We start from the raw sequence: 12,029 nt of genomic DNA, 5'->3' as shown, positions 1-12,029 counted from the left end.
TAATAAAACAAGAAAGAGGGGGCTGGCCCCGTGGTCGAGTGGTTAAGTGCACGCGCTCCACTGCAGGTGAGCCAGTGTTTTGTCAGTTTGAATCCTGGGCGCGGACATGGCACTGCTCATTGAGCCACGCTGAGGCGGCGTCCCACATGCCACAACTAGAAGGACCCACAACTAAGAATATACAACTATGTACCAGGGGGGCTTAGGGGAGAAAAAGGAAAAAAATAAAATCTTTAAAAAAAACAAGAAAGAAAAGAATTAAATACCCAGCAATAACAGGAAATTGGTTATATCGATTAAATACATCTATTTTATAGAATACTATTCAACTTGTAACAAAATATGGCAGATTTACAAGTACTAGCATAGAGAGATTGTCACGATAATGCAAGTAGAAAAAAAGCAAATTACAAAACAGTGTGTGCAACATCTTATTTATCAGCTAGGCAGGAAGTCTATCTTTCTCAGCCTCTCTCTCCCACACATCTCTGCCTCTTCAACATTTCATTTTTTAGTGATTGGGGGGGAGGATATTTGCTGAACTCTGCATAGTTGTTATTTCCAGATTCTAGAGATGTCTTATTTCTAGAGTATAGAGGATGAGGCTCAGGGATCTTTCACGATATGATATAAGTATATATCATATAGTGTTTGGGTTTTTTTCATAAAGAGCACATACTACTTTTATAATCAGAAAACAATAATAATAAAGCATTTGCAATGCTTTGGTGAGCTCCAGAAATCAGGCTGTTGGTCTCTTCCCTCATTCACATTCTATTTATTCATTCAACAAATGCTCTCTAGGGCTTTCCTTGCGCCAGACCCCATTCTGGGCCCTGGGCTCATGGAACCCAGTGAGTTGTGGTCATAACCATGAGGAGTTCACAGGTGTCAAAGAAAACCTAGTGTGACAAATGCTATAACAGAGGGAACCCCAGGGTTATGAGATCACAGGGGAGGGACTTCCTAGAGTCTGTAAGAACTCTATGTTTGTTGGGCATAAAGGGCTTTTGGGTCACTGAGAGCAGCCTTTGCAAAGGCCCAGAGGTGGAAAGAGCTATGCTATCTTCTGTCTACCCTCCCCACCCTACTCCACCCTAGTCCAAGCCACCACCTTCCTTCACTGGTCTTCTTCTGCATCCTTCACCTCCAGACTATTCTCGACCTAGCAGCCAGAGAGATCTTTCAAAAACACAAATACAACCATGTTATCCCTCTGCTTAAAGCCAATTCTGTGTCTTCCTCTTTCTCTTAGGACAAAAAAGTCCAAAAATCTTTCACATGACCTATCAGATTTTGTATCCAATCCATCGGGAAATCTGTTGGCTCTATCTTCAAGAACTATCCAGAATCTGACCACCTCTCACTATCTCCAATGTAACCACCTGATCCAAACCACCATTGCCTCTCCCCTGGGTTTTTGGAGGAGGCTCCTCACTGTCTCTCTGCTTCCACTCCCCCAAACTCATCTCCCCTCACCCAACAGCCAGAGCGATCATGTCACTCCTCTGATCTAAACCCTCCAGTGGCTCCTATCTTACCCAGGGCCAAAGTCAAAGACCTTACAGTGGCCTACAGGCCCTGCACATCTGGTCCTTCATTGCCTCTCTGATATTACCTCCTCCTGTCTCTCCTTCACCCACTTGTCACCAGCCACAGTGACCTCCTTACAGTTTTTCCAACACATAAGGCTTGCTCCATCTCCAGGCCTTTGCCATGGGTGTTTCTCTGGCCCAGATCATCACGTGACTCCCTCCCTCACCACCTTCAAAGCTATCTTCTCCTCCTCCATCTCTGAGTCCTCCATTCTCTGAGTTCCGCCATCACTCCGAGTCTTTTTCTTCTCTCTCTCTTGTTCTTATGACAAGAGGTGACTCTCTAAGGCTTCTCACGTTTGCCCCAGATACAAAAATGAAGCTTCCTGTCCCTTGGGATGCTGGAAGGTGGTTAAGAGTGTGAGAGCTTGTGGTCATGGGTGTCATTTCTCAAGTCTCTTTAGGCAGAGACTGTTTCTGGAAGCCCTGACTGTTGCTGCAAGCTCAGGGAAGGTGAGGGTTGGCAACTGGGGTGGTGCCTGGCCTGGGTCAGGCCCAGGTCAAGGACCAGCAATGGGGACAATGACCTGGGTGTTGGGCCAGAGTGGTGAGGGCTCAGACCAATGGGAAAGGTTTTGGATCTCTGGGATTTAAAGAAGATTTTATTTTTCCTTTTTCTCCCCAAAGCCCCCTGGTACATAGTTGTATATTTTTAGTTGTGGGTCCTTCTAATTGTGGCATGTGGGACGCTACCTCAGCATGGCTTGATGAGTGATGCCATGTCTGCGCCCAGGATCCAAACCAGTAAAATCCTGGGCTGCCGAAGCAGAGCGCACAAACTTAACCACTCGGCCACGGGGCTGGCCCCTGGATCTCTGGGATTTGACTGCACATTCAAAGCTATAGCAAAATCAGATTATGCCAGTCCTACAGTGACTTGTGAGGCTCCATGTCCTATGCCACCTCCCCCCACCCTGTGCCACATCTGTCTGACCTCATTTCCTACTCACTCATTATGCACCAGTCACCCTGGCCTCCTTGTTCCTACAACACCCCAGGTACACTCCTGCCTCAGCGCCTTTGCACTTGCCATTCTCTCTGCCTGAAACACTCTTTCCCAGATATCTGCATATCCTTTCTTCATTCAGGCCTTTACTTCAAAGTTACCTTCTCAGCGAGGCCTTCCCTGGCCACAATTACACAACACACACTCACATATCAGATTCCCTATGCCACTCTCTCCAGACTTCATTTTTCCTCCCTGGCAAGTGATTGATCTTATCTATTGCTACCTCTCTCCATTAGTATGTCAGCTCCACGAGGACAGAGATTTTTGTCTGTGTGTTCACTGCTATAGCCCCAGTATCTAGTGCAGTGGCCGGCACAAAGGAGGTCTTCAATAAATATTTGTGAATGAACCCAAGGGGAGTGTTGAACATCCATTACATGCCAAATATTTTTCAGCCACAATTTTTTGTCTTACTAGAAATAAATGGCGTGGGGCCGGCCCCATGGCCAAGTGGTTGAGTCACGCACTCCACTTCGGCAGCCCAGGGTTTCACCGGTTCAGATCCTGGGCGCGAACATGGCACTGCTCATCAAGCCATGCTGAGGCAGTGTCCCACATGCCACAACTAGAAGGACCCATGACTAAAAATGCACAACTATGTACCAGAAAAGTAAAATCTTTAAAAACAAAAAGAAATAAATGGATGATCTTATTTTTGTTTTTAAGAAAAACATGTATATGTCATACACAGAGCACACAGTACACTTCTCCACACAGCCTGGAGGGAGTGACAGGGTGCCCCCTGGGGTTCACTGTGAGGTGGTGGCCCTCCACATACATGAAGAAAAATGTCTAAAACACATTCTGCTAAGGTATTACCGGTATTTCTCTCTGGGAGGAGGAATTTCAAGTTACTTTAACTTACTTTTTACTAAGCTGCATTTTGTGATTTTTTTACAATGACAATAGAATAATTTTGTAATAAGAAAAAATTTGAATTAAAATGTACTCAGGGCCGGCCCCGTGGCCGAGTGGTTAAGTTTGCGCACGCTGCTTCGGCAGCCCAGGGTTTCACCGGTTCAGATCCTGGGAGCAGACATGGCACCACTCATCAGGCCATGCTGAGGTGGCGTCCCACATGACACAACTAGAAGGACCAATAGCTAAAAATATACAACTATATATTGGGGGAATTTGGAGAGAAAAAGCAGAAAAAGGAGAAAAAAAGAAGATTAGCAACAGTTATTAGCTCAGCTGCCAATCTTTTAAAAAAAACGTGTACTCAACCTGGGGCCAGCCCAGTGTCGTAGTGGTTAAGTTCACCTGCTCTGCTTCAGCAGCCTGGGATTTGCAGGTTTGGATCCTGGGAGCAGACCTAGTGCCACTCGTCAAGCCACGCTGTGGCGGCGTCCCACATAAAATACAGGAAGATTGGCACAGATGGTAGCTCAAGCCTAATCTTCCTCAAGCAAAAAGAGGAAGATGGGCAACAGATGTTAGCTCAGGGCCAATCTGCCTCATGCACACACAAAAAGGTGTACTGAACCTTCTGAAGTATTTTCAGTGTATGAAAATATACTGAGTATATATTTTATCCTAATAAAACACTTTTTAAGTGCACTGAGCTTTAAAGCGTAGTGTTATAACTCAATTATTATCATAAGGGGAAAACACTGACTAGCCCTAGCCTCACTGCTTTTGTTGTATGTGAAAAACAAACGAGGGTTGGTACTCAGATCCTCTTATTCTTTACAATCTCTCTTTTTTTTCCCTTTGCCTGTTCTCCCAATCTTACCTGCAGGTTTTTAGCTTTGCCAGCTTTGACCAACATCTTTGACCAAATGGTAAATGTAGTTTAATGGATCTCTCAGTGAAAAACAAGAAAAAAACAAAAAGGATGCTTTCAAATGCTCGTGACGCAGTCACAGGGATCACCCTCAAGAGGCCATGTGGACCACCCACACAGAGGCACCTGAGCTTGTCGTTCTGGCCAAGTGGGTTGGTCACAGGCCAAGGCAAATCACGAATTTGTTTGCACTGGCCCAAGTGAACATTGCTCCCAAGTAGAAGCGACAGGGAACTAGATGGATAAAAATCTTCCCCCCAAACAGTGCTGCTTCTTCAACAGGGCATGTAGGGGTTGTCAGTATTATCAAAGGGGCCCCCAGGATGAGGAGTCATGCAGCAGCCTTCAGGTGAGACACACCTGGGTTTGCATTCTCACTAGGTGGATTCCCAGCTGGTCACCTTGTGCAATACTCCTAAGCAATCAGGGACCTCAGTGTCCTCATCTGTAAAATGGAGATAATAATGCCAATTATCTGGGGCTGCTATGAGAATTAAACGAGATAAATAAATGCAAAATGCTCAGCAGCATGCCTGGCTTATCATATGTGCTCAGCAAATTGTACTTTATTATTTATTTAAAACTCTTTTCTTTTTTTTTTTTTTTTGAGGAAGATTAGCCCTGAGCTAACATTTGCTGCCAATCCTCCTCTTTCTGCTGAGGAAGACTGGCCCTGAGCTAACATCCGTGCCCATCTTCCTCCACTTTACATGTGGGACGCCTACCACAGCATGGCTTGCCAAGCGGTGCCACGTCCACACCTGGGATCCGAACCGGTGAACCCCGGGCCGCCAAAGCGGAATGTGTGCACTTAATCCCTGTGCCACCAGGCAGCCCCAGCAAATTGTACTTTATAAAATCATGTATTTTATACAAATCTTATTGCCAAGTCAAGTGCTAGAGAAACCAGGGTGGACAAAACAGAGTAGGCCCTGCCCTGTGGACCTTACAGACCAGGGGGGCAGGCAGATAGCTATGGTATAATCACATGAAAAAAGAACTACAAATAGTGCTAAATGCCGAGAGGGCAAAGTCCAAAGATCTAAGAGAGCCTATAAGCAGGGGCACCTGATCTAGTCACTTTTTAACCCAGGTGAGGTGACTACAGATGTAATAGAGTGTTTTTGTGTTTCCCTTAGCGACATGAGGATGCTTCACATGTGCAATAGGCTGAACATTTTGCAAACAAAATTTCACAGTTGAGATTTTCATGTGATCCTTACACCAGATCCCAAGCAGAGATTGTGACCCTCATTTTACAGAAGTGGACACTAAGGTGTCGAGAGGTTATAGAACTTCCTCAAGGCCAGACAGCCCACTGACAGCAAATCCAGAAAATCCCACTGACAGCAAATCCAGAGGTCAGATAAAACCCAGAAGCCTTCTGCTTCCACATCTATTAGTTTTTCACTACCTCATTTTTACTTTTTGTATTTTTCATTCTGAACTATAGCATACTTTCTTTTCGTAATGTTGGAAATATAGCTTACTCACAAAAAGAGTGTGGGAAAATCTACGTGTACAGTTTAAAGAACACCCATGTAACTACTACCCAGCCCAAGGACCAGAATTTAACAGCCCAGAGGTCCCCTATGTACTCTTCCCCAGAAGGAACCCCTAAGCTAAATTTTGTTAATCATTCACTCTCTTACCTTTCCAAAAAGTTTTTAGCATTTATGTATCTCTTATCAATATACTATAGCTTTGCCTGGTGTTGAACAAAGTTCAATGGCATCTTAACTGATGCGTTCTTCTGTGACTTGCTTCTTACTCCCAACATCTTATTTTTGAGATTATCCATATACTTATAATTCATTTTCACAGATAAATAGTATCCCACTGTGTGATTACACCACAATTTATGTATGCATTCCCCTGTCAACAGACACTTGGGTTATTTTCAGCATTTTGCAATTATAGTTCTTTTTTTTTTTAAAGATTTTATTTTTCCTTTTTCTCCCCAAAGCCCCCCGGTACATAGTTCTGTATTTTTAGTTGTGGGTCCTTCTAGGTGTGGCATGTGGGACGCCGCCTCAGCGTGGCCTGATGAGCAGTGCCATGTCTGTGCCCAGGATTCGAACTGGCGAAACCCTGGGCCGCTGAAGCGGAGCATGAGAACTTAACCACTCAGCCACGGGGCCAGGCCCTATAGTTCTTTTTTTTAGGAAGATAAACAGGATTTGTTTTTATACAAAGCTTTCCAGGATGTTATAAGTTTTGTGAATTTAAAGTCCAGTCCCTACATCCACCTTAACAGTACTGTATTCTATCATTTATCTTGAGTTTACCGTCAGTCAGGAACTGTTAGGTGTTTTACACACATTTTTAAATTTAATTCTCATAACATTCTTATCTGGTGTGTATTACTATCTTCAAGTGATAGGACTATTTTATAGGCAATGCAACTGAGTTTCCTAGAGGTTAGACAATTCACCCAAGGTCATTAGGAGAGCCAAGATTGCAACTGAGTCTAATTCTAAAGTTCAAATGCCTTCCAATTCACTCCACGCCTTAATACTGTATTGTGTAGTAATAAAAAGCAAATGTAATGATGTACAAGATCTTTAAGCATCTTCTACATTTTTTATGTTTTTAATTGTGGTAAAATACACATAACATAAAATTTACCATCTTAACCATTTTTAAGTGCTCAGCTCAGTAGTGTTAAGTACATTCACATTGTTGTGCAATCGTTCTCCGGAGCGCTTACATCCTGTACATGTCTCCTGGGGCACATGTACCTGAGTTTCTCTAGGGCATGCGCTGTGGGTAGAATTGTGGGGGAGTTCCACCTATGGGTGGAATGCATGGCTTTGCATATATTTGACTTTATCAGTTAAGGCCAAACTGTTTCCAAAATGGTTGCACCAATTTATACTTCCATAGGCAGTTACTTTTTTTTTTAAGTATGTAATACATTCAAATCTTTAAAAAAAAATTTTCTTAAGTTCCAAATGTTTAGGAACAAAAAGACAACACAATGAAAACTCTCCCATCCCCTAACCACCTCACTCCCTCCCCAGAGGCAATGAGTATTACTAGTTCCTGGTGATTACTCTTCCAGAAATATGATTTTGCACATAGTTCCCCATTTTACAGCAAATAGTAGCACTCCATACATGCTGTTCTGAAGCTTGCTTGCTTCTCCTAACAAGCAGCATAGGCAGTCTAACCTGGTGGTCTTGGAGAAGGTTGCTCAGATTCATATCCAGCTCCACTCTAAACTGGGTGTAACCTTGTACAGGTCATTTAATCTCTCTGTGCCTTATATTCCTTATCTGGAAAATGCGGAAAGAATCCTAACTCATAAGTTTTTTATGAGACTTAAATTAGTTAATACAGGGAAAGCATTTAAAACGGCGCCTATTAGAACTGAAACTATTATCAATACAATTACATCAATGTTTTCTCATTCTTTTTTTATGCTTGCTTGGTAGCCTATTATATAAATGTACCATAATTTATTTTAATCATAATTGATAAACATTTAAGTTGTTTACAGTATGTCGGTACTACAAATAGCACAGCAATAAATAATGTCTCATTTCCCACTCACATTTGGCGAGTACATCTGTTGAATGAAGTCTTAGAATTGGAACTGCTGGGTCAAAGGTATTACGTACAGTTATAATTTAAATAGATACTGGCAAACCGCCCTTCACGGATATATCACCGATTCTCATTATACTAACTTAAAGAGCTAGAGAAACTTTAGAATAGAAGAGACCTAGCCAAGCTCCTTTGCTGTCCAGGTAGTCAACTGATGCGGGGAGGGAAAGTGACTCACACAGGCAGTTAGTGGTGGAAGCACCACCAGAACCCATGCAGGTGCCTGGACTTAGAGTCTTAAAGTTCTTTAATGTCCATTTTAACGTGTCATTATTTTGATGCTGCAGTTTGCTTACTTAATTGTAGTAACTTAAAATCTAATTAGTCATTATTCTTTCCGATTTTTTCCATCGGCTATTTTCCTACAAGAAACCCTTGGACAATTCTGACCTGCATGAGGTTTGCCCAGTGACCTACCTTCTCTCGTTCTGGAAAATGCTAGAGTTGCAAACTGCCTCTAGGGGTGCGGAGGTCCGCCAGCCACTCCCAAGAGAGTATTTAAATTACAACAAGGGGAACTAACCAAAGCACTTGTTCTGTAATCTCGCGGAGACCAATTTCGTAAACTGCTGGTTGATTTGTGACCTAAGGAAGTGGCAAAGTCATCATTGGGTGGTACGGCTGTCAATCACCAGGGCTATAAATAGGGGAGGCCGGCTGCACCTCCCTCAGGAAGGCCGGGAGCGCGCGGCGGGGCGTGAGTGCGCTGGCGCGAGTCGTGCCGGGGAGAAACTCCGCGGTAATAGCTGTTACTCGGTATTAACTGGAGTACAGAATAAGAGGGACCTCTCCCCTCCCTTTTCCCCTCCGTGCCGGGCAGGCGTGATGGCGGAAGCCGCGGTGACAGGCGTCAGCGGAGAGGCGATGGCGGCGGCAGCGGCAGAAGGCTCCGCGGGCCCAGCGGGCTTGTCTCTGGGCCGGGGCTTCTCGAGCTACCGGCCCTTCGAACCCCAGGCGTTGGGCCTCAGCCCGAGCTGGCGGCTCACGGGCTTCTCCGGCATGAAGGGCTGAGGCTGCAAAGTCCCCCAGGAGACGCTGCTCAAACTCCTGGCGGGACTGACGCGGCCGGACGCGCGGCCCCAGCTCGGCCGGGGCCTGGTCGGAGACCTTGAAGAGGCGGCCCAGGAAGCCGGCCTGCCGGCCAGGGTGGAACCCAACCCGACCTTCCCAACCCTGGGCATTGGGATGGACTCCTGCGTCATACCCCTGAGGCACGGGGGCCTGTCACTGGTGCAGACCACGGACTTCTTTTACCCCTTGGTGGAAGATCCTTACATGATGGGGCGCATAGCTTGCGCCAACGTGCTGAGTGACCTCTACGCCATGGGCATTACTGAATGTGACAACATGCTGATGTTGCTCAGCGTCAGCCAGAGTATGACTGAGGAGGAAAGAGAAAAGATAACACCACTGATGATCAGAGGCTTTCGGGACGCTGCCGAGGAAGGAGGGACTGCAGTGACTGGGGGACAGACTGTGGTAAACCCCTGGATTATCGTCGGTGGAGTTGCCACTGTGGTATGTCAGCCAAATGAATTCATAATGCCTGACAGTGCGGTTGTTGGGGATGTGCTCGTGTTAACCAAACCCTTAGGAACCCAGGTTGCTGTGAATGCCCACCAATGGCTGGATAACCCTGAAAGATGGAATAAGATAAAGATGGTGGTCTCCAGGGAAGAGGTAGAGCTGGCCTATCAGGAAGCCATGTTCAATATGGCTACCCTAAACAGAACTGCTGCTGGATTAATGCACACGTTTAATGCCCATGCAGCCACAGATATCACAGGCTTTGGCATTCTAGGACATTCCCAGAACCTTGCAAAACAACAAAGAAATGAGGTGTCCTTTGTCATACATAATCTGCCAATCATTGCCAAGATGGCTGCCATCAGCAAGGCCAGTGGACGCTTTGGGCTCCTTCAAGGAACCTCAGCAGAAACTTCCGGGGGGTTACTGATTTGTCTGCCAAGAGAACAGGCAGCTCGCTTTTGTTCTGAAATCAAATCTTCCAAGTATGGAGAGGGTCACCAAGCATGGATCGTTGGCATTGTGGAAAAGGGAAACCGAACGGCCCGGATCATTGACAAGCCTCGGGTTATTGAGGTCCTACCTCGTGGGGCCACTGCTACTGCTCTTGCTCCTGACAGTTCCAATGCCTCTTCTGAGCCTAGCTCTTGAGATGGAATAGCACAAGTTGTTTGGACCTTAGAGACTTTGTACACAACCATGGACGATTCTCAAGAGTTGATTTTAAGAAGAAATTTCCAAAGAAGGCTGCCTGCATAGTAGTTCCAGCTGCCCTTTCTAGGTGATTTGACTCAGTCCGTCAAAAGCTGCACATTCCACAGCCAGAAGAAACATTTTGGACTTTGGGGGGATGTCTGTTCATGTCTTGCGTGGAAGAGGAACAAAATAACCTGTTTCCTTTTTCCAAGAGCAAGATGAAGCTATTCTGGTTTGAGGGATTTTTCTTGGCACTGGGTTGATTTATTTCTGCACAGGGAGTGAGAGTTTTATTAAAATTACATACACACACAAAAAGTAAACTGCAAAATGAAAAACGTTTAAATCAGAAGCAAATAAGTTTGGACCAATACTGTTGAGAAATCTAAATTGTTAAGAGAGATCTTATAATGCAATGTCAAATTCTTTATTAGATTTTTCTGAAATATTGGCTCTTTCCTGCTCTGGACAAGAATTGAGCAGCTTGTCCAATAACTGGGAAAGGAGGACCTGCAGCCATCTGACTTGGTCTCTGTTAATGACGTCTCTCCCTCTAAACCCCGTTATGGACTGGGAGAGGCAGAGCAAGCCCCAGAGCCCAGGCCTTGGTGGTCAATAAGATGTTAAATCTTGTGCTGAAAATTCCTAGTGATTTAATCAATAAAGACTAATTTCTAAGGAAATAAATAAAAAGGACTTTGTTGAAAAATTCTTCCGGCTAATGTTTGGATCCTTGGAATGCGGAATCTTTTACAGTCTTATAAAAGGAAGCAATTGGTACATTCAGAGTCGGGCAAAGTGGAGAGAGAGTGTTTTCCCTGATCCTAGACCCGGGGATTTAGCTCCCAGATTTAGGTTTCACCATCCCCCTGAGTTAACAATGAAAGACTCAAAACAGGCATAAACCCCAAAGATTAGAAAGTGGGGGAGGAAATAGCAAAAAAAAAAGGTGTCAACAATTCTTGGAAGGTGGAAACCAGGGGGAAAAGGGGTGACTGACTTAGCAGAATAAAGAAAGCCTAAGTGTAAATGCCTTCAGGGTTGAGGAATACTACCAGGAAGTAAGGAGATATTCTCTGGAGGTACTGAAGAAGGTGAGGTCAAGGGGGAGGATAAAAATGGATAACTGGTTTGGAAGTTTATACACAGGGTAATTAGAGCTTTGAAGTTCCCCCTGATGTCACACAGCCAAATGACTACCTCTCGCCTCTGCAGGTAAATGGAGGTTTATTTTCTGGAAAATGTGAGTTAAAAAAAACACAGCAGAGGACAGGGGGCCTGTCCAAAAACAGAAGAATAAAGACTGAAAAATGAGACTGTCTCAGCCCCTTCCTCCACCTAGCTATTAAAAACAGTATCCAGGAAACTTATAGTGCCCCTGCCTGGTGCAAGTGGAAGACAGGAGAATATTCCTCTGGAGAAAATAAATCTGCCCAGAAAAAAGACCCATAATATAAAGATTTAGGGAGCACCAGTGAAAATTTCTGTACCAAGAAGCTTCCCAGTTGAAAAGCTTCACTCAAGCACACTTTTTAATGCCTCATTCTTAAATATGAGTAGTCAAGGATCACCAAACATTTGAGGCAAGCCTCCAACCTGAAATAAGTCAAAGCAAACAAAAAACTCAGGAAAGAGACAATACAGGGAGCAGACGCAAAAATAAAAAAGAAAGCAGAAATAAAAAGATAAAGAACAAATCACTTAGAATATAAAAATATAGCTAAAATTTTAAAATTTAGTAGAAGACTTAGAAGGTAAAGTTGAGGAAATTTATCAGGAGAACAAGAAAACCAAAAAGACGCACAAT

The 12,029-nt window shown here is 44.4% G+C and overlaps 2 protein-coding genes across 2 annotated transcripts in view; one reads left to right on the top strand and one right to left on the bottom strand.

Annotated features, from left to right (window-relative positions):
- ITGAL (integrin subunit alpha L) overlaps nt 1-8,461 on the bottom strand; it is a 63,441-nt gene extending 54,980 nt beyond the window's left edge. Inside the window, exon 1 of the mRNA XM_046668591.1 lies at nt 8,417-8,461. The gene's annotated coding sequence lies outside the window, so the exon portion shown is untranslated. The remainder of the gene's footprint in view (nt 1-8,416) is intronic.
- Nucleotides 8,462-8,680: 219 nt separating this feature from the next.
- SEPHS2 (selenophosphate synthetase 2) lies at nt 8,681-10,933 on the top strand. Its single transcript, XM_046668391.1, has one exon. It carries the CDS (start codon nt 8,825-8,827, stop codon nt 10,175-10,177), a length of 1,353 nt encoding a protein of 450 aa, XP_046524347.1. The 5' UTR covers nt 8,681-8,824; the 3' UTR covers nt 10,178-10,933.
- Nucleotides 10,934-12,029: the final 1,096 nt, after the last annotated feature.

This window comes from Equus quagga, chromosome 7 (assembly GCF_021613505.1).
Source record: "Equus quagga isolate Etosha38 chromosome 7, UCLA_HA_Equagga_1.0, whole genome shotgun sequence".
NCBI classification, from domain to species: Eukaryota; Metazoa; Chordata; class Mammalia; order Perissodactyla; family Equidae; genus Equus; species Equus quagga.
This window is presented reverse-complemented; position numbering and strand designations above follow the sequence as displayed.